The 22,928-nt window shown below is 36.5% G+C and overlaps 2 protein-coding genes across 4 annotated transcripts in view; one reads left to right on the top strand and one right to left on the bottom strand.

Moving 5' to 3' along the window:
* Positions 1-65: 65 nt before the first annotated feature.
* EMC3 (ER membrane protein complex subunit 3) lies at positions 66-11,827 on the bottom strand. The gene is made up of 9 exons (XM_007425802.3): positions 11,745-11,827; positions 10,868-11,069; positions 7,478-7,535; positions 5,108-5,201; positions 3,306-3,410; positions 2,259-2,340; positions 2,084-2,163; positions 1,435-1,517; positions 66-231 (listed from the first exon to the last, which is right to left on the bottom strand). Exons 2-9 carry the CDS (start codon positions 11,020-11,022, stop codon positions 103-105), a joined length of 786 nt encoding a protein of 261 aa, XP_007425864.1. The 5' UTR covers positions 11,023-11,069; positions 11,745-11,827; the 3' UTR covers positions 66-102.
* A 23-nt stretch (positions 11,828-11,850) lies between these two features.
* FANCD2 (FA complementation group D2) overlaps positions 11,851-22,928 on the top strand; it is a 54,724-nt gene continuing 43,646 nt past the window's right edge. For 2 of the 3 annotated variants that reach the window (XR_015794831.1, XM_088133982.1), the window contains exons 1-11: positions 11,854-11,941; positions 12,675-12,762; positions 15,171-15,308; positions 17,123-17,190; positions 17,328-17,431; positions 17,850-17,913; positions 19,230-19,282; positions 19,848-19,926; positions 20,568-20,692; positions 21,171-21,258; positions 21,642-21,746. Coding sequence is in view for 2 of the 3 variants with exons in the window: in XM_088133982.1 (XP_087990108.1) it covers positions 12,696-12,762; positions 15,171-15,308; positions 17,123-17,190; positions 17,328-17,431; positions 17,850-17,913; positions 19,230-19,282; positions 19,848-19,926; positions 20,568-20,692; positions 21,171-21,258; positions 21,642-21,746 (891 nt within the window). In the remaining variant the exon portion in view is untranslated. Of the gene's footprint in view, positions 11,942-12,674; positions 12,763-15,170; positions 15,309-17,122; positions 17,191-17,327; positions 17,432-17,849; positions 17,914-19,229; positions 19,283-19,847; positions 19,927-20,567; positions 20,693-21,170; positions 21,259-21,641; positions 21,747-22,928 lie in introns of all 3 variants that reach the window. The other variant, XM_088133983.1, reaches the window with a different exon arrangement.

Below are 22,928 nucleotides of genomic sequence, written 5' to 3'. Positions count from 1 at the left end.
ACATAACTCACCGAAATTCTGATCAGATTTATTCTGGTCATCAATAAGAACACACTTCAGATATTAAACATAACTGATTTAATGCCAGCCAAATGAAGATGCTCAGAACATGGATGTCTGCAATTCTTCCTTGAACATGCCTTCAAAGCGGAGATCTTTAGCCATGAGTTCTTCCTCAACATCCTCCAATGCCCACTGATGGTCTGTCAGTTCTAGAGCCTCCCATTCTGTCTGTAATGGTAAGGAAAGAGCACTGATAGGACCAGCAGAGTATCATCAACTCTTTTGAAATGTATTGAGAAGTCTTGTTCAATATCACGTCTTAGTTTATTCCTATTAGTTTAGTTTGTGAATTTTACATCAGCAGCCTGGGGCTTATGACTGAAAGGTAGGCAAGGAGTGAAGATCTGGGCAGTTTGGGCATAGATGCATGATTAACTTGCTTCTACAAGATGCATGTGTGTGGTGGGGGAGGGGGAATTAAGCTCTGGAGAATAAGAGGTGCAGGGGGGAAAGCTCCTCATACCTAACAACTGTCTGAACACCTCACCAGCCCTCTTCCTGAGCAATATGTCTGTTGGTGCTAATGCTTAACATGTTATAACCATAGCCATATTTTGCATAACATGTCACTTTTAACTAAGAAACACAACCTCTCCGAAGAAGATGCACAGGGACTTCTATGTTGTTTTCTCTCAATAAAGCTAGACACTGAGCCAACTAATTCTGTAGATTACCAAATAAATTCCTCATATTTCCATTGTGTCCACAACTTAAATGAATTTAATCATATGAATTTCTGCCCAAAGTCTCCAAAGCACTGACCAAGTTTGTTGAACTTCACTGCTGCTCTGAATTAACTGGATATACTGATACATGCTAAAGTCATAAGCAGTTTGTTCATGCTAATGGCCTTTTCACTGACAATTCAACAATACATTTCCAAAGAACTTCAGTATAATTCAAAAATATTAGATGTGAATACAGATTTTCAATCTCATTATTTTCTAGAGCAGTGTTTCTCAAAGTTTCCCCAAGACCCTCTTAGTGGTCCGTGAAATCAAAATTATTTGCCAGCCTACGTTGAAAAATAATACAATATTAAAATCCCATCAAACAATCATGATATGCAGCAGCAACAAATGTGTCCATTTTAATTTTTAATACGGTAAATATTGATAAATATAACCCATACAAAGAAAGGCTCTTTTGGGATCCTCCATAATTTTTAAAAGTGGGAAGGGATCCTCAGAGAAAAAAGTTCAAGAAGGAACACTCTTCTAGAGAATTATTTAGTAAGCATTCCTACCATGAATTCCAGATTAGCATGCTCTGCAGCTATTCTTGCTTTAAAACCATTTCCCTTTGTAGATTCAGGGAAATACTACCTATGATTTGAAGAGCTTATTTCAGCAGTGGAAACAAGTCTTGTACCTTGAATGCTTTATTAGTATCTGCAGGCATGGCCATGGCTGCTCCTGTCATCTGCTCCTGCATTACTCTGGACTGATCAGCAGCTACAAATATGAAAAAAAAGTGATTATAATACACTCTACAAGAGACGTTTTGGAAAGTGATGAACCAGCATTCATCTCCGTAAGTAACAACAAAATATCCTTCCAGCGTTCTGCAAATTAGGTACAAACAAGCTTGTGAAGCCAACAGGCTCAGTTTCTTCAGCATTAAACTGAAGACAAAAAGCTTTACACCTAGCTAGTGCTAAAGAAGTACATTTTAATTTGCAGAGGATACTAAGATGAGCAATTTGATTAGCACTCATAACACTAAAATTATTTCAAATAAACAGAGTCAGCAGCCAGAAACCATTTTAGGAGAGAAAAATACTAGTTATTATGAGTTCCAAATTGTATAATATGTACACATCAGGTTTCACCCTCCTTTTGAATTAAAGCCACAAGCAAATATTTCCTTGAATGGATATAATTTATGCCAGGGTTATGACTCATTCAAAAGATAACAGTTTAGTATTTTTCTGAGGAAACAGTAGTTACGTCTGACTTGAATTTTCTCCTGTCTCTTTATCAAACAAATGTTTAATTTAAATGAACAGAAAATAACTTACCATTATCTTGGCCAAGAATGAGGGTATAAATGCTTCTCAGTCCAAATACATTTAAAAAATACCAAGAAGCTGAGCTTACCCTAATAAATCAAAGAAATTAGGTGTTATTTAAATAATAAGAGTGCCTGTGTACAAGATCCACTTCAGATAAGGTTGGATAATGAAAAGCTCTTACCAAGATGCATCCAAAGTAAGCAATTCAATACCCTGTTGTAGCATTGGTTTAAAACGCAATGTCAGCGGAAAGGGGACTTTTGCTGCAAAAGTGAAAAAAAAAAAAGTCTGTTCAAAACAGAACAATTCTGTACGGCCCAATGCTTTATAAAAGAACACTTACAAGGAGATATTATGATAAGGTGCTTAAAACAGAACTTTCAAGAACTGAACAACAAAAAGAATGGGGAGCTGAAGAAGTGAAAAAAACAAAAGGCAGGAAAAATGTGAGAAAAAGAGTAAGCAGAGGAAACACACTCTGAGCGCAAAGTAAATCATTCGGAAAACAAAACCGAATAAACTAAACAAGCGCTGCACAAACACCATTATGAAAAGTGCAACTGAACACAAGAACAAAGCAGAAGCATTTGGACTAGTGTCCAGTACTGGCAAACGAGAATAGCAAGGTAAATAGGGTAACACATACTTCAAAAGGAACAATCACTTCCAAAAGAAAGAACATCATTCCTCATATGTACTGAGTCCATGTTCTAAGCCACACAGCAGTTTCAGTGTAAGTTGCTATTTTCTTTTCAGAGACAGAAAACTGAAGATAACAAATGATGACTTGTACAAGGCTCCCATAGCCAAGAAAACAAACAAATGGATCATCGAATAAATCAAACCAGAATTTTCACTGTAGGCCCAAATGCTCAAATTATCCTACTTCAGATACATTATGTGAAGACTAGCTCTTTGGAGAAGGCTCTAATGCTAGGAAGGGTGGAAGGAAAGAGAAGAAGAGGAAGACAGCAGGAAGGTGGATGGATTCAATTACAGTGGCAATAGGTGCACCGCTGGAAGAGCAGAAGGACCAGGTTAGAGATTGATCAACATGGAGAAAATCTATCTACGTGGTCCCTAAGAGTTGACACTGATATGATGGTACTTTGTCAATAAAAAATTGAGTCCCCTGCATCTTAGAAGATCTCTAGAAAGCTACTTCTGCACGCCAAAGAATTCAAGGATTCCTGACTGCGTAGGTTTAAAACTGTAGACTGACACTCACTTGTGACAAATCCTGAGAAGGTCATGTTGATCCAACCACCAATCAGAATCATAGGTAACACATTTGTTACATTCCCCTTCATCATATCTGTCAGCATGGTAGGATCTGCAAGGCAAGCAAAAGTTCAAGTGAATATATAACAGTTTGCCTCCAATGCTGGATTTCTGGAAAGCTTTGAATATTAATGTAAAAACCAAAATGAAACAACAGATCACCCTGACATAAATCTTCATTTAGTAAGCCAGTGTGGTATAGTAGTTAAAGAGTAGTCCACCCTCACCCACAGAAGGTCACTGGTTGACTTTGGATCAGTCACTCTCTCAGGACATTCTACCCCACAGAGTTGTTATGTGAGAGAAAAATAAATGAAGGAAGTGCGATGTACACTGTCTTGAGGTCCTGAATGAAATGTAGGATAAAAATCAAATAATTAAATACTATTAATATTTGCTTTTTGAGAATGACTATGGTGTTTAGGCCTATCTATACTCTACTCTTCTTGTCAATATTGTCAATATCTCTTAAGAGACATTTCTGGAACACCACACCGAACACTGAGGAGTTTTCAGTACCTTTTATAAACAGCATTTCCTCCTAATATTTTGGTCAAGGTGGAGAGGGGCAGGGGAGGTTAGTGAATTTATTTCACTAAAATTAATGAGTGATTGTTCTTTTTTCTTTTTTTGTTTTTATCCTAAACATTTATAATTACTTTAAACTTCATTTCAATTTAAAAATAAGAAGTGATGTATGAATAATCTTAAAATGCATATAAATTAGTAGATCTCAGTTGTTCTTTTTAATTGTCTTTCATTTTAAGGACATGAAGGGGACAAAGTATCTTTTAAAACAGTAAACAGTAGCAAACTCTTAATTGTTAGGATCAGAATCTGAAATTGCAACCATTATGCTGACAAGAGCCTGGAACATGTTATTCTTTCATGACAATTAGAGGGAAGTTCAAACAAAAGACAGTGACTACATCTGTGTGAAATAATGAGCTTAACTCAGCATTAGCCACATTGACTACCCTGCCAATCCTATAGACTACTTCACTACTCTGAAGCAGAGGCCCAGCAACTCTGTTCTGGAGGTTAGCTATCCCCATCATTTACTGTTCTATTCATTTAAGTTTTGAATTAATAGGAAAAAAAATATGGTGGCCAATTGAGGTCAGAATCTCATGCCTAAAGGATTGTTCAATTAATCAGGACTCAAGTTAATTCTCTGAATGTGTGGAAATCCAGAATGGCAGAGATGCTGTTGATGGAATGGCTCCATTTTGCATCTACTCCAGAGAGCAGCCTCTCTGTCTGGTAGGACAACATGGGCTGCTTGGGAACCAGCAAACCAGAATGCCAAGCTCCGACAATACTCTGGACTGTGGCTGAAGTATGTCACTGTAAAAAAAAACCTAGTTTCAGACTATATATAAAATGGTCTGCCTAAATCATAATCTAACCATAGTCAGTGTCTGGTTAACATAGAAAGCATAATCACAATGTAAGTTACTGAGCCATGCAACCATACACGTTATTTTTAAGTGTTCTGGGCTCTAATATTATATGTTGTTTTGAAGAGAGGTATATTATGAATAAAGGGAAACTACACTTCTTCACATGATCTTGCAGGATTTTCAAGAACTGAAGCAGAAAGAAAGACTTATCATGCAAAATATCTAGCTTGGTTTATTTTTCTAAATATATCAGCCATCAAATTTGGTAGCTATTTCTAAGCATGAAACAAAACTAGAAGTTTCTAATATTATTAATAAAACTCTTTCAGGAAGGCTTCTTACATACCCGTCATTGGGGAAGGAGGCACTACCTTTCTTTTAGTTTTCTTAAAGAACCCATCGTCAGGATTATTGAAATAATATTTCCGTGTCAGAAAGGACTGAAAGAAAAAAGACAACATTTATCAATGACTAGGTAATCTCCCAACAGAATGACCAGAAAGTGGATGTAAGGGAAAGGTTATAAAACTATGTTATAGAATGACAAGAAGTGTGTGTAGTAATGCTAATAGGAAGTATGAATACTTGCTGGAATGAAGAAGTGAAAGACCTGTGGATAAAGAAAACTGGATATAAGAGAATAATTGCTGCAGACATGAGGATGAGAGAAAATGTTACATAACATGTATACAGAAAGGAAGAAAGCTACAAAAAAAAAAGTAAGGGATGGTTAAAAAATGCACAGTAATAAAAATTTTTAAAAAATGGAAGTGGATGAAAAGGGTTAAAGGAACCTCCAGAAAAATAAAATTGTAGAACTGAAAGAAATGCATAAAAATTAATGAAAAGAGGTCATAAATGTGAGAAAGTTGAATAACGGTAAGGCTGTAGGTGTAGATGGTATAATTGGCAAAATGTTAAAAGAGTGCTTAAAGAGTGGTTCTGTACCTTGTGTAACATGGGTGTCAAGAATAATGCTGTTATTGTTTCCATATACCAAAAGAAAGGTTGCACAAATGAATGCAAAAACTGCAGGGGGATTACTTGATCATAACAGTGATTAAAAGAATAAAAGAGCTGAAAGTGAGCACAAATTGGGAAGTGCACTGTGGCTTTAATTTATTTGTGCATGATATCGTACTCCTTTTCTGTGCTTTGAAGAAAGGGAAAGCGTGATGAATATGTACATACGTACCCTGGGCATATACATTTCATAGGAAAGAACAACATCATTATATGCTCAGTTTTGAATAAAAACAACAGAAAGCCCTTCATCTGTAGAGTGCTAAGGAGATTATCTTGGAGAAATAAGGCAAAGATGATAGTTGCAAAAACATGCTTTAAGCCCAGGAAACAGAGGGAAAAAGAAGCCAAGACTGACTCCTCCCTAATTTACTAGCATATAAAAGAGAGGGAGGGGGAAACTCAGTCAGGCTTTCAAGATTTATATTACTAGAACCTATATCAATAAAGTATACTTCCAGACAGGCTTGTGAGTCTGTTTCTTGATCTGGCCTATCCCAAAGGCTGTTTCTTGGACTTAAAGGCCACCTCCATAGTTCTCAACATCACCTCATTACATAAGTTCACAGTTATTTTCTTCTTCTTGATATTGATATTATTTTGACACTCACTTTATACACAGAATAAACAAAAGAAGCAGCTGAGTATATCTTTCATGATATATCATGTTCCCAGTTCTTCATTTAGTAACAATGTAACTAACTTATAAACAACCTCAGTTTACAAAAGGCCTACAGTACTACATCATTGGGTTCTTCATTCAGAAATGGCACCAGCTACAACAGTATGGAGAGTCTTCCTGATTTCTACTTTTGATAGTTCAGCATTTTATATTAGCAAATGTCAGAAGTGATTGCTCTGTGGGCTTGAATGTGCGTATTCATAATAGAAATGTTCTGCCTTTCAAATGTACCTAAGTGTACTTACCTTCCTGAGACTTGATGTTCTAGGAATAATCTCAAAGAAATCAAGTTTATCCTTTTTCTTGTACTTAGTTTGCAAGATATAATAAGCTACACCATAATTAGGTCTTGCACTACTTCCAAACATCAATCGTGGACTCAACTGTGGCTAAGGCAAATTTCCTTATACTCAGTTTGTACCCCTGATTTGTAAATGGTTGATTTACCAAATTATGGCTCTACAAGTTCTCCAAATCTATACTGGTTGATCAAGGTGAAGGATCTGAATCAATGGTTAACTTTCCTTCTGGTCTCTAGATATAAAGCCAAGAGACAGGAGTGGTCACAAAATGAGGCTGTTTTAGATGCAACATTTCTGATGATCCAGGTTTTGTTTTCACCCCTCGCAGGTAGTTCAATATGAAAGTATATCGAAAAGGTGGGAGAGAAGCTTAATATCCCATGCAGGAAAGCTCTGACTTCCATTGGACTACTGAGGAGTTTTTACTAACATGTCAACACTGAAAAAAAAAAAGGAAAAATAGTAGTAATCCTGGTAATGATAGCCAGCTACCTACGACAATGATGCTGGAACACTGGCTAACATGGACAACAACTGGTGAACTGGAGTTGGCTGGATTTGTCATGTCATCTCACACAGGAACCACAGTTAGTACAATTATTGTTAGTGACATATCTGGCTTAGTCAATCAAGCAAACATACTTAATAGCCTTTAATTTCAACACATAATAATGTCACATACAGGTATCTCTAACACATGGAAACATACCTGCTTTGGAATGTACTTCCCATTTTCTCTGAGGACTCTACTTCGAATGAGAACTTGGCTGAAATAAAACAAGGCCATTACATAAAATAGGAAAGGAAACAGGAAATCAGCAAAAAGATACACTTGTGTATGTTACATTTGGGCAAACTATGGGAAAACATCTTAATGCCAGTAACAATGCTGTTTTTCATTTACAAAATAACATTAGTTTGAAAAGATTGACATGCCTTGAGCAAGATTTCACAATCAGTGTGTTATCTGAGAATTACTTCCTTCCCTTATGCTCATACTGTATTGTCGAACAATGTTTTATATTTACCTTTGATAATGCCTTCACGAAATGCATCTTCCATACACAGTAATGTTTTATGTTTAAGATAACACAATCCATAAACATTCAAAGGTAGAGCTTAACAGCTATGAATCAATCTGCTATTTTGTGGAAATCAAATCATATATGGATTCTTACTGATACATAAAGGAACAAATAACAATGAAGTTTGGTTCCTGTTTTATTTATTTTACAAACAAAGTTATTCAACTTGAAATGAGCCACGAGGAAATAGGAATTGTTTGCACTTTCTTTAGCTGCAGTAACAACTGCAGCTAAAAGATGTCAGGCCCAGTCCAAGAACGACAACGAGGCGGTCCAGTCCAGTTTGGTTCCTTTATTAGCTTGCACCTAATAGACAGAATCTCGCCAGACTAAACTTATGCTAAAGCAACTAGTGGAAATACCCCGTGAGACTCTAGGGAGGAGCCAGTCTCAGCTTCTTCCTATTCTCATGGTCCTGCTGCGGGCTGAGGAACTGCTTGCTCTGTAACCTCTCCAGGAGTGCTCCCCTCCCTCCTGATAACCTTGATCCTCCATTTCATTTTCCTCCCCGCACAGCTTCCTACAATTGGTGATCCCTCTCTCTCACATCATTCCACTGGCCCATGGCAACTACTCAGTAATATTTAAGGATTTCAAGCATTAATTGCTCATTTTTGGTCCTGCCACAATAGGATTTACATCTAGAACTTGACCTGACCACTCCAAAACATTACATTTGTTTTCTTTCATTGTCTTATATGTTTTGAATCACTGTCTTACTGCATGCTGCTCATATTTCAGCTTCAGCTGACAAGCAGATGGCCTGATATTCTCCTGCAAAATTCTCTGATATGAAGAGAATTCATGCTTCTTTCAGTGATGGCAAAACATCCAGGTCCTGAGGTAACAATATGTCCCCAAACCATGCCACTACTACCTTCATGCTTGAAAACTGATAGTGTTCTTATTGTGGAATGTAGGGTTTGCTAGATAAAACAAACCCATGTAATCTATAAAGTTCAATTTTTCCTTCCAGGAGTCTGGAGGTTCAGCCACTTTACATTAACACCCTTCACTATATCTCTCCATTCCATACTTTTCTATCCTGGCCAACTGTACTTATTTCCATTGTGTCCATACTCTGATTCATACACTATATTTTGTTCCTTAAAGTTTCACTTCTCCCTTTGTGAGGACTGCATCAACTCCATCCAATCAGAACTTGATCAGTCTTCTCCTTTATCTCAACCCATTCACTCTTCCTCCATTTATCTGTTTTGCAATAGATCCCCATCCATTCTCTTTATGTGACCAAACCACCTCAACCATACTTCTTTTGTACTGGTCACTTGCTTTGTATTCAGTCTACATTCATTCAACACCAATACATTCTTCATCTTATCACTTCTCATTTTACTACTTACACTTCTTAAATTCTCCATTCCCACTACATTCAATTTACTTGCATGTTTCTCCTGATATACCAACTTCCACTTCCACATAGCAAAGTGTGCAGAAGCATACATAGCCATTTTTTGCTTATTTCAACATTCATTCCTTGCAACAGACCACATTCAACTACTACCTTTCCACCAGTATTTATACATCTTAAGTTTCCACATCTGTTGTAAACATTATTCCAAGTTATGCAAATTCTTATATTGTTTTTTCACCATTTTTGCTAATTTGTTCATCTTCCCTGACAAACACAATTACTTTGGCCTTCAATACATTAATGTTCAGCCCCCCCCCCCTTCACTGTATTTAACATTTGCTATAAATCAGTTGGGTTCTCAGCCTACAACACAGCATTGTGCTGTTGCATACAAAAGCACACACATTCACATCTCCAAGGGATACATTTCCTAATGGCACCACAATCATTATTTCTATATTTATCCATATACTGTATAAATTAAACAATAAAGAGGATATCATACATCTTTATCTTACACTTTGGACAGTGTTGAACCATTCACTGACATTCTATTTATTCTCATGCAAGCTTCACATACACTATATTTTGATTTTACTGCATTCAGCAACCACCTTTCAACTCCATGTCTATACAAAACATTCTGTGCCTCTTCTTATGTAGTATTTTCTCTCAATCTTCCAAGATAAACTGCCAACTCACTCATGCTTTAGATTTATTCATTTCCTATATCTGGCATGAACAGACTTTAAACCACATATTTGAAACAGACCTCTTTCTAAGCAAATGCCCACCACAAAAATCAACACTATCATTCATTCTTGGATCTTTTGCTGTTGTTATATATGGCAAAAATAATTATACAGGGCAAAAATATCAAAAGGATAATACATTTGTCTGTCTCAGGATATTTTTTTTTTCTAAATCGGTACCAAAATCATTTAGAATGGGTTTGATGTATTATCATCATGATACGTATTTTTAATCCAAACATTGAGATTTAACTACTTCATAAATAGACCAAGAAGTCCAATGATTTAGATGCAGCCAGACAGAAACCACTGCTGTGTCATGAGCCTGTACGTAAAAATCCAGAGCTTCCTCTGAAGTTCTCAAAGAATGGGGCAAGCTCATGTAGGAAGCAACAATTATTAAGATATCCTGGGTCCATGCCAAAGATGATTTTTTAAACATAATAAATACCACCTTACTTGGTGCTTTGAAACAAAGTAGGAACCAGTATGGATGCTGTAAGCTCCCAAATAAAATCTTGCTGATGTTTGCTAGACCAACTGAAGATTTTTTTTGAGATTCTTCAGCAGCAGCACCATGTAGAGTAAGCAGCAGGCGGCTCATCTAGGGCACGTATCACCAAGACTAGGCATAATCTAGTCCATGTTGCTACTTGGGTATCTTAGGAGCAAAAGAAGGTCAAGGCATACTCCCAGATTTCTAAATAAAATATACATGTCTACCGCAAGAACCAATACAAAGTATAATATATGCTATCTTCTGCACATGACAGAAGTACTTGTTGAGCAGCTCTAGATCCTCCTGCATATACTATAATCAATCCCATAGTATATTATCATAATTATTATTTAAAGGACAATAATCAAACATTTAGGACACCTCTTACCTGTCAGACACTTGTTCCTGAGTGAGCTTTTTATCACTCTGGAGAAGGATGGATACATAGTGACGAATCATCCCCACAAAGAAGGTGATGAAGACTATGGGAAGCACCACCCATAGTCGAATATTGGAGTCCAACAACAGTTCTGGTTCACTCATTTTTAAGAAGAGTTCTGGTCATGCACACCAGCTTCAATCTTTAATCTCTAAAAGATCACAAAGTGTAGTATAATAACTGATGAGTCCAACAGGTGCCGAATAAGGAATTATCATTCCTTCTTCTAACTTTTCCAGAATTATGTACACAAATGTACATTTAAACAAAAATCTTGAACAAAAAAATATTTTTGGGGGGTGCTATGAAAGCTTTGAATATTATTTTTCATTTGCCTTCAGGGAAGCCTCAGGCTGGAGGAGACGCTACTCTGAGAACGTGGCTTAGATTTGCGCAGGAAGCGAGAGGAGGACGTGAGGAATGAAGTTAAATGAAATGCAGTTAAAAAGAAGCAGGGCTTCATTTAAAAGAGATATTAGTCTCAGGACCTATTTTAACACAAGGAACTCAGTTCTAAAACAGAGGAAGTAAAATAAATCTCTAAACTTGTACTACTATACGTGTCTTCCCCTTTCCACGAAGTAATCACAATCCGCTTTCACACGCCTAGAATTAAGTACAGGTGATTTAATCCTCGGTGCTATTTTTTTAAATAAAGCATATGGGAATGATTTTGTGCCTATTTCTTCTTAAATCACAACCATCCCACTCTTTGGAGGTCCCATCTTTCCAACTACGGAAAATGGAAAGAGACCGAAGCCCCGATTTTTCCACTCAGGCTAATGGGGACATTCGGGGACCCGCTTCCCACCTTCCCAACACCAACCTGGTCCCCCTTCAGCCTTCCGGGAGCAACGAATGACGTCCTCTTAAAGTGCCCGAAAAGATGGCTGTTACGTGACAGATGAGATCATCACAAAGCGCCCCCGCTGGGCGTTTAGCGGGAGAGTTTCAAAGCAGAGAGGAGATCGCGCGCCGAAGTTGTGCAGCGGCTGCGCTGTAGTTGCATCTCGGTGGTAAGCAGTAAGTAGTCCGCGTGGGAACTGTGATTGTTCGGCTTAGTCGTGGCGGAGGACAGAGATTCTATTTGGGCGCAATGGCTGTCCTGGGAGCCTCGCTTCTTCTGGCAGTATCGCAATCAGTCGGGGAAGGGAGGTGACAGAATGAAGTGACTTGGAAAGGAAGGGAGAGATACACAGACACATAGAAAAAACTTCTCATTGTCTCGATAGTTTCATTCCCGCTTGATATGCAGGAGTTGCTTTTCCCTCGGACCGAAGGGAGAGAAATCCAAGATTTCATTGTGGTTGAAATTAGGCACAAAAGTGCTCAACTCCTACCCCGCAGAAATCCAGAATGTAGATTCATCATCTTCCCACCAAACAGCCTCCTGACCACTGAGCATAAGACTAAGCTGTATGGGAGGGGAAGAATGGAATCGCTGAAGGCCTCAACAGAAGCATTCCAACAGCAGCAATTTGTTGTAGGTGTACCTGTGTCCAGTTGTGTTTGTGAAAATGTATTTGGGTTACCTAATCATATAGGCCTACCATGATAGGCACATTCTCTAGATGATTACAATAGCTCCTTTTTCTACTTTTATATAACAATACCACATCTTTCAGATGAAATTATTGTGCTGGAATGCAATGTTGTGTCTATAGTTTATTTGTTACACAATTATTTGCAAAATCTTGATATAAAAACACATTTTCTTCAGCCAGTCTCTAATTTTCACCCAATATTCCTAATCTAGGATACATCAGCACCTGTTGTCATGGCTTCAAAACGGAAATTGTTCAAACCTCATGTCTATCGCGAAAATCTGACAGAAGAATTAGCAAGTATGTAAAGGTGGAACGTTTCTTATTACATGAAATCCCTTTGCCATGGACATGAAGCAAAGGAATACTATTGCTTTTAGAACTGTGAAGAACAGCAACAAGAGCAAGCTTCTTCTCCCCACCTGTGAAATAACTTTTTTTCCATATCATAAGCAGTGAATATGAAAAGTTAATTGTAGGCTCTCGGGAAATTTCCAAAGCAGTAATATCTCTCCATCATGAATTTCAAATATCTATTTAATTTGTTTATTTATTATAGAACTTTATACTGGTCAATTACAAACATTGATCCTCAAGCATTATTGCTGTGGTTGTATTGTTATTTGATGACATCCATGGTCCATATTGTTTGCTCCTGAAACATTCATGCACTTGTAGTTGCATAATATAGTAAGAAAAAGTTGCAGTGCTTCTGTTAATTCTGGACCAGGGATGGGAATAAGGGATTCTCCTGGTAGCCAAGCTGTTGCTTCAGAGGACCTTATAAATGTAATCTGATTAAAGAGACAATTAATTTCCTTTCCCCCAGCTTGAAGGAAGAGCTAGGGCTTATGTGAGCAATGTTGTCTTACCAAGTTTAACCAAATACTTCAGAAGTAGACTGTGTTAATCTTTCTGCTCCCAAATCTTATACCAGAGAGGAAGCTTGCCTGTATCTTATTTTGATTCCAATGTGTGTGGAGACTCTCGCCTTCCTTATAGGCTGGACCTCTTTCTGTGTAGAGAGCCAGGAAGGTGACTTTGGAGAAGTGAGGCAGAGATGACAGTTGCAAAAATATGCTCTAAGCCCAGGAAACAGAGAAAGCATAAGAAAGAAGCTAACTTCTCCCTAATTCAATAGATATAAGAGAGGGGAAAACTCAGTCAGGCTTTCAAGATTTGGTTCCTGTAGCCTATATCAATACAAATATAGTTCTAGCTAGACCTATGAGTCTGTTTCCTGACCTTGCCTACTTCAAAGGGCTGATACCTTGTTGAATAATAGCAAAATACCGGTAACTAAAAGTTTTGGTCATCTGGTAGCCCCTTTTCCAACTAACAAATGTTATTAAAAGGCATAAGGTTTCATGAGCTGCAGCTCACTTCATCAGATGCATAGAGTGGCTAGAGTGATGTAGGATTTAAATTGGGGTGAGGCTGGGGGGTAGGGAAGGGAGGGGAAGACAGGTTGGTTATGGAGATGCAGGTAACATGAGACAGATTATCAGGTAACGTCATCAGTTAATAATTGTAATATGTTAAAAAATCCACTGTGTGTGTGTGGAGACATTTTGAGCTTGCCTGAAACCTTTTGATGTATGTAAGTAAAACAACCTCTTGCTCAGTGGTGGAGTTAAAGTCCCATTTTTCTAAAACAGTCACTTTGAGGTCTGCTGTAAAGTGTCCTGAGAAGTTAAAATGCTCTGGTACTACTTTGTTCTGAATCCTAATATCAAGTTTGTATCCATTAATTGTTTTGCACAAAGTTTGTCCTGTTTCAATAGAAGAGAATATATGTAGCTCAGGGTTGAACTGTGGAGTCCTTGGGGTTCTCTGAGTTCAGAGAACCCCAAGGATTCCACAGTTTGTCTTGTTTGTCCTACATAGAATCCAGAGGGGCATTGCTGGATATCACATTACAGGAAGAGCATGTTAAGGCGCTTCTAATTTTCTATGTGTATTTGTTGGATCCTGTGGTGTGGATGTGGGGGCAAAGTAGACATCTGGGTTCATTGCATTATGGGACTGCCGCCCAGCACTTGAAAAGGTGCAGTGTCATTGTCCAGTGTGGGCTGTAGCTTATTAATGCATTTGAGCAATTTGAGTGTGAGCTTCTGTCTATTTCTTTTAATAGACCCTCCCTAGGGCTTTGGTCTTCTAAAAGACAGATGAAATGAATTAAAGCTCATGAAAACTTATGCCTTTTACTAACATTTGTTAATCAGAAAAGACACTACTGGACACTGATTTTTTGCCACCATAGACTATCACGTCTATCTTTCTACAATGTCCACAGAGGATATAATAATCTTAATTTGAGTATGTGAAACTATTGGTAAAGTAATGTTTGAGAGCCCTGAGAAAAGCAGACATAGTGTAGTAGAGAATGCAGTTCAGTAAAAAAAAAAAAAAAATCACGCTTAAGTCCCATTGATTTTGGTTTAATTCAGTATGAGGATCATGTCCAGCAATTATGATCTCAGTATACAGACCACTTACTGCTTAAATGTGTGTAAGGCAGGACCATTTTTCATTCTTCTCCCTCTATAGTAACTACAATTGGCCTCTCAGTGCAATCCATAAACAATCCGTTGCTTTGCTTTTCCAAGGCAGGGATCAAAACATTGGCATAATTTTTTGACTTGAAAGTTAATTTTTCCATTTAGCTGTTATGATTCAGCATTAATCCTGACATTTGTTTCTCTTAGAAACAAAAAGGCCTCGAACCTCTGGAAAGAAAAAGTCTGATCCACAAGATGGTGATATAGAGAGCAGTAATGTTTTTGGGCATCTCCTTAAGGCAGCAGGGATTACACTGAAAGCAGGAGAAAGACAGAATGAAATAGGTATTGTATGTTGTGATATGCTTCCTTGCTAAATGGAGTACCTGGTGTTAGATATGAAAATCCAGGGGGGAAAAATGCCCCCCCTTTTTTTGCCTGAAGACTTTTGAGTTGTGAGGGTGAGGGGTTTGTCTGAAAAAAGAGACTATTAAATATTTTCTAATATTTCTTTTAAATAATACATAAAATGGTTAAGATGTCAAAGAAATAGGCCTGGGAAGTACTCAAACCAATTTAAAAAAACTAATATGAAAGAAGAGAGAAACTTCTCAGTACTGACAAAATTTCAGTTTTCAGAAGTCTTTGAAAATGGTAACAGTAAAAGATCAGAAGTAGAATCTGTTGACTTTATTTCAGTTTCAGGAAAAGAGACTGATTTAACAGTGCTCACTGTAGCAAAATATATTCTGAGTCTTGTCTATTTTCCCCCCATCCCTTCCTTTTACCAGCTATTTTCTGAAAATTAAGGTTTTCTTTACACTGTGCAGGTCAACATCCAGGATACTTGAGTCTCTTATTTTGTACTATTGATGGTTTATTATCTTTTTCATCAATTTTTAAGCAGAGATGCTACGTTCCTTAGAGTTATTAGCTCCTATCTAAATTGTAACAACATTTTTAAAATTTAAGAATAGATTGAAGCAATAAATGTATGCCTGAATAAATTGCATTGTTTGGTGTTATCTATCAAACTTTTATAAGAAAACCAAATTTTACAGAATACGTTTTATAAAATAAGAAAGATTTTGTACCTTTACAGATTGTTAAGAATTAGATACTTCATATATACAGCGTCCCAGAAATAGTAGAGTGGTAACTGAAATAAATTTCAGTCATCAAATTTGATGATGATAATGGTGGTGGTGATGACTAATTTGTTCTGCATTTTTATATTATTTCTTGGACATACATATTTATTAAATTGTTTTAATTTTTTTTCCTAATTTACTGTCAAATTTTGACTGCCCTATTATTTTTGGGAAACCCAGTTTACTGATTTTTCCCAGCATTTCTTTTTTTTTTCCCCACTGATCAATATTTCTGGAAAATCTGCAGCTTTTCTAATGTATGTTTGAGCATATTTACTGCTAATATTTGTGCAAAGAGAGGAAAACATTCTATACAGCAGTTTTTGATGTGTTACCATCAATGTCCTGCTTTTTAATGTCAAAGTCTATCCTTCATTAAAGATGACACTGTCAGCTATTTTAGTATGATTTTCTGTCTATTGGATTTATTTTATATGTTTCTGTATGACTATAGTTAATATAAGAGTTTGTAAAATACATTTTTGAGGTTGCACAAAGAAACATCAGCAGGGAAAAATTATTTATAGAGAATCCAGCTTGGATATTTTATATATTTTATATTAATATATAAATATAATATATATATTATAAAATATATAATATAATATATATATAACTATTAATGATGCAGAAATGTAGGCTTGCCACAATTTACTGACAGAGGTCTATATCTTCTCAACAGTTTTAGCAGAGATAGAAATTCTACAGATGCACTCTTTTTTAGAAATGTTTTTAAATTGATGTTTATGTATTTATATATATTTATGGTTTTAATGTTCTGTGTGAGTCGCCCAGAGTTCCCCCATTGGGGGGAGATGGGCGGGGGAGGAATTAATTAATTAATTAATTAAATAAATATTTCCAGTCTAGGAAATTAAAAAAAAACTGTTATTGGATTTCTATCAGTTATTATGGAACTGTTTAAAGACAAGGGAAGGTGGCATTTTAGAATAATGTGATGTGGATACATATTTTTATGCATGATTCCCTTGATGCTTTTTTTGGTAGCTGTAGATGGAGCAATTTTCCAGAAAAAGTTGCATCAAGCCTTGAGAAAGCACCCTTCTTATCCACAGGTATGGATCTGATCATATGACATTTCTGAAATTCCATTGGTATATATTTATTCCTTGCTACATAGCAAGGAGCTAAAAAGCAATGATGGGTTTTATGATTGCTCTGTCTTCCTTTTTTATCTCTTTTTTCTTATTAGGTTGTTGAAGAGTTCATCAGTGGATTGGATTCCCATATTGAAAACAGAGATCAATTTAGGAATTGTCTTCTACCATGCATACCTGCACAAAATCAAGAAACAAAGTAAGTGAAAAGGATTATTACATGCCTGAAAATTGTTGCCCAAGTGTTTCATAATTATAGTTAGCTTCAATGGCAATGAAAGAAAAATCCAGTGACTTACATGAACCCCTATAAGTTTGCTTGGATGAGGATAGGGATAAAACTACTAATGTAAACTGATGCACCTTTTAGAGGACAGACCAAAAGCATATAAGCAAATACTATAATACATTGACTGAAAGTGATATATCTGTCCATTTATTTATTTATTTATTTATTTATTTATTTAGTTTAAAGACTCCAGAGATTATTCCAGTGCAAATACATAGTTTTAAATCCATGTGTTTCTACTTGGCAGTTAGGTTATGCAACCAAACAGCAAATTTTCTAGAATGAATTTTTAATAAGAGTAACAGGAAACCGTCTCTCTCCACTGTAGTAATGCAGTACATTCATACTGTGAAAGCCTCATTAAATTGCTTCTTGGAATTGAGATATTACAGGTAAGTTTACCATTTGATTTTCCCGTTTTCTCTTGACAATCAATTGTCTGTAAGTAGACAATTAAAGTGCCACTAAGGCGTTAGTCTGAAGTTGCGGGAAAAATGAAAGTGGGGGAAAAATGGAGCTGTATATGCAGCCGTATTCCCACCTCTCCCACCTTTCTCCAACCATCACCTGTTTAGGTGATCTGAGAGGGAATACAGTTGTTACTGTGATTTATTATTTTGCCTTATTTGGTCCAGGATTACAAAGAGAAATGCGTTCTCATTCTGGCCAACTCAGTACAACTCAGACCCTCTGCCTGAATTTGTAGAGGCTGGAGGGAGGCAAGAGTATGACTGTGGATGCAACTCAGTCCCTTCCCTCTTTGAACTCTTCAGGGAATGCCTAGATAGGACTAGAACGATGAATAGAAGCATGTCACAAGACTGGGAGAGATCCATTAGTTTTGATCACTTTTTGACTACAAATAATGTCTAGTTAATATCAATCTACCCATTCCCTGAATTCTTTAGATGCACTGAGAAATTGCGAAATGGGTGTAGTTCTGTTTCACTTTAAATTGAATTTCATGGAAGGACAAAAGGTGCATAACAGACTGATCGCTTTCTTCCAGGTCTGGATAGTTGCTATTGTAATCAGGTAATTGATTTGTAGTCTCCCGAAGCTGAATTTAACAGGAAAACAGAAAAGTTATGGACTACTTGGGGAAGTTTCTATTTGGACACTGTCATAGCTTGCTATATGTACAGAAGGGCTAAGAGTTCTATGTCTGTGTGAAAAACTGATACTGCATTTGGGCAATGGGTGGACTCTGCCAAAGAAGGATGGAAAGAGATTCATTTAAATTAGGTTTATTTTGTGTTTGCAATGAGATTATTATTAATTTCTTCATGCTCTCAGATAAACTACAATTGGAACAGAAAAGGGGGCAGAATCACAAGAGTCCTGAGTTTTGAATTATAATTTTTGCAGCTGGATTGTAGAAAATAAAACCTCAAGTTTACCGTAAATATGCATTTGCATTAACTTTTCTTATGCCATATTATCTTAGTTTTCCAAATATTCGTAATTGATTTAGTCAAGCTGAAAAGGTAAAATATTTGAATAGATTAAACTTTATTCAGGAAACTTGTCCTCTCTGAAACAGAAACCTGTTGTATCTTTTGGCTTGTGGATATTTCCAATGTCTTTTATGTACCATTAATTGATACTTTAGGAAAGTTTTCTTGCACTGCTTTGTACAGGATTTTGTACATAGTGTGTGCAAATGCAATTTTCTCAAAACGCTTTTATCTTTTTCTTTTTTTGGAAGCCTGCTGTGATAAAACTGTTATTTGAAAAACTCCCTGAATTTTTTCAGGAAAGGTAAGTACTTTTTGTTTAAGCTGGAACATTGTCTATCAGACAGTTTCTGGTTTTTTGTTGTTGTTTCAAAATCCTAAAAAAGGGATCTTATTTTTACTGAAGGAAAAAAATACAGTAGACTGGTATAAATAATTTGCTTGTAGTCCTAAGCAGTAAGCAATGGAGGATTGATGCTCACAGTTTCTTCTGCTATATATACATTTCTGCTGTAAAAGGCGAGTCTTACATGGCAACATAAACAAATAGACTGTGGTGAACTGTAATGGACTTTGTTTTTTACACTGAGTGTAGATTTGTTACATGGCTCAAAATTAGAGTTTTAATCAATCTTCCTAATGTTACTTGTGTTATGAATGGTGCCTTTATTTCCAGTAAAAAGATTTAAAGAGATGGTGCTTGGAAAAAAGAGATTTTGGAAGGTATCTAGACAGGAATTAATGGATTTCTGTATAGCTGCACCTGACTTTGACTTCAGAATAGAATTGTGTTACCAGTAAAGAAGAAAGATAGCTGTGCTTGATCTCTTCCTCCCTACTGTGATTCCTTTGTTGTTTTTGTTTTTCAGTGTTGGCAGTGATGGACTAAATTTGCCTCGGCTTATTGTCAATCAGTTAAAATGGCTTGACAGGATAGTTGACAACAAGGCAAGTCCTAAGAGTAGGCAATCAGAAACCTCTTTCTCAGGTTTATTTTAATATTCAGCACGTGCTGTATCTTATAGTATATAATTTGTGTTGTGCTGCTTGAAATCATCCTATTGAGCAGTCAAGGAGTAATTGTTTGTAACTGGTTTATCATAAAATATTTATTTACTGTGTTTGCTTACTTTGCTTCATTACAGTAGGTGAAGTTCATTGCACATAACAGCCTAAGTAATATAAAGTTAGTTTCCTGTAAAATTTTGCAGAATTAAACATTCCTTTTGCAGGGTCAAAAATCCAGCAGATATGATCATGGATAATAGTTAGGACTTGCTTATTATCAAAAATATTTACCAACTTTCTCTTCATGGCTAGATTGGGGAAGCAGAATTACACGGTTAGGGTAAGAAGCAATTTGTGAGGATCCTAGTAGCAAAACCAAGCTTGATTTTGATTTATAGCAAAGTATGTTTGTTTGCCAATATATCATATAAACAATATATTTCTAATAAATAATCAGTATATTGTTTATGTATCTATAGCATATATCTCCTGGCTTCTCTGTCAGTATTTTATTTAAGCAGGCACATTTAGAAAAACTGTTTTCTTGCATTTCTATGACCTAATGCTTTTGTTACTTGTAGGATCTTGTTTCAATGATCATGCAGATGGTTTATGTTTCACCTCTATCAATCCAACATGACATTATTACAAGTCTGCCAGAAATTCTGGAAGATTCCCAGCATAGTGAAATTGCCAGGCAACTTAGGTAAATATTGTGCCACTGTGTTTTATCTTACTTTTCATGTACTTTTATGGTTTTCTGGCATTTTCCAGCAATACTACATTATAAAGTATAATATAGGAATTAATAGAGACCATGTCCAAAGAAAGGTAACTAAGATGGTGAGGGGCCTAGAGATTTTAATGTTCTATTTTCATGCATTCCTGCTGTTTTAAGGGATACCGTTTAGAGAAATGAGCCAATTCAGACTTTGAAATTAATCATTAAGAATAGGCCAGGAACCAGCAGTAAGAAAAATCATAACACAAGGAAAAAAGGGCTCCATCTGTTTTGGTATCAATAAAGTTTGTTGCAGTACCTTTCGAACTTTCACATCTTTCTTGGATAATCTTCAAGAAAACAAGTCCTATGATGAGCAACTGAAGAAAATCTACATATTATTGCAGTTTGTGTATTTTGTATATGTTAAAAGTAAAGGGGTTTTTTTTGTCCTGTTGTTTAGTTCTTTGTTAAAGGAGAACGTTGGGCTTACAGTTCCAGTCCTTGATGCGCTTTCCTGTTTGAACCTTGATGGGGAACTTCTGTCTGAGGTATGGAGTCTCCTGTCAGGGTGGTCCAGGAGGCTTCAAAAATGATAGGAATTAAATTTGCCCAGGTTTTGAAATCAGCAGGAAACTCATTAACTATTCTACCTCTGCATCCAATACAGCCAGGAAAGTCACGCTGAGAGGCAATCTTGGTTGCTCCAAGTTTTCTTTCTTAGAAGGCTTGCCTCTGTTATCTGGAAGTTTAAACAACTTCAAGATGGCCTTGAGTGGCCTAGCTTTTGTTCTAAACCTTTGGTATGAGGTATTTCTTTAACCTTAGTGAGTTTTCCACTACAATCTACTCAACATTTTGGGATAAGGGCAAGCAGGGAATATTATTCTTTTTCTCATTCTGACAACTGAACAATTTCTTGCTCTCCCAATAGGTACGCCAGTCTGTCATGATTTCAGTGTCTGCTGTAAAAATGGAAGATTTACCCATAATAGTTAAATTTATTCTCCATTCTATTAAGGCCACTGATGCAACAGAGGTACAGTATCTACCCTAACCATCAAAGAGGCTCATTTGAATATTATATTTTTTGAATGAAGAGGTGGCCCTAGTGGGATAAATATGGAAAAATGGTTTTATTTCTATGTACAAGTATCAGAGGCTCCAGTGTTGACTCACATCTGAAACTTTTAACACTGACATAATTTTAGATTATTTTAATCTCCCTTTTTTCTTACCTAGACAGATAAGCAGATGTTTTGAGCTTGGTTTGTTTCAGTTTGGTTCATATTCTGCTCCAATCAGCCCTGAGCAGCTTCCAATCTTACCACCTGTAACAACATTAAAATAACTAAGAATAAACAGATAAGTTACAAAAATTACATAGTAAAATATTCCTATGCCAGTGATCCATCTAATGTCATCTAATCATATATGCAGGAGGAATCACTCTTGTTTTCACTTCCCCCCACAGGCCTGCTGAATTAACAAGGCCTTGATTGCATTCCCAATCATGTTGGGGCAAGTTAAATTTTGGGGGATTGCTGTGGCAGAGAAAGGGGTCAGCATTTGAAAAGGCCTGCCTCCAGGAACCTTGTAGATTCTTTCTTCAAGAGGGGTACCTGGAGGGAACCTGTTCTTCCTAATCAGGCAGGCAGAATTTACTGGGAGTTACTTCAAACTTGAGACAGTATGTTTTGATTTTGAAATGTTTAGAATCTGAAATATTTATGCAGCACTAGGCTCTAATAAAGTAGCTTGTTTGCATGACAGTGCTGAACTAGGAGCAGGGAGACCCAGGTTTTAGTCACAAAGCTCACTGGGTGACTTTGGGCCAGTCATTCTGTCCATCTCAGCCCAACCCCCCATACAGGGTTGTTATTGTGGGGAAAAATTGGAGAAGGGAGCACCATGCATGCTGCCTAGTGCTCCTCTTCAAAAGGCAGGATATATACCTAATAAATGTTGCAGTAGAAAACTACAAAATAAGTGGCAGAGCAGAAAGAAATAATACATTATTTATTGCAGATAAAATTTTCTGGCCAGTTTTCTTATAGAGCTGTGAAGAGGACATACTTTACCACTTTCTTATTTTTAATTTGGTTGTTATTTGCATAAAATGTAATATGGAATATATATTAATCGGTGTTATAAAAACATCTGTTAAAAACTGCATATTAAAATATGTCATTGCAATCTTTGTATGCTGCTTCCTTCTCTC

The sequence above is a fragment of the Python bivittatus genome, unplaced genomic scaffold, assembly GCF_059951505.1.
Source record: "Python bivittatus isolate LINGU-HERP-01145 unplaced genomic scaffold, Pbiv_v1 ctg000080_np1212, whole genome shotgun sequence".
NCBI classification, from domain to species: domain Eukaryota; kingdom Metazoa; phylum Chordata; class Lepidosauria; order Squamata; family Pythonidae; genus Python; species Python bivittatus.
Note: the sequence above shows the minus strand (reverse complement) of the source record. Positions and strands in the feature narration are given on the sequence as shown.

Coding starts and splice junctions, on each gene's coding strand:
- EMC3 (XM_007425802.3), bottom strand. CDS start 11,022: ATGAGTGAACCAGAACTGTTGTTGGACTCCAATATTCGACTATGGGTG. Junction 5,202..7,477: donor GGAAGTACATTCCAAAGCAG/GTATGTTTCCAT, acceptor TTTTTCTTTCAG/TCCTTTCTGACACGGAAATA. Junction 1,518..2,083: donor CATTCTTGGCCAAGATAATG/GTAAGTTATTTT, acceptor TCATATTTGTAG/CTGCTGATCAGTCCAGAGTA.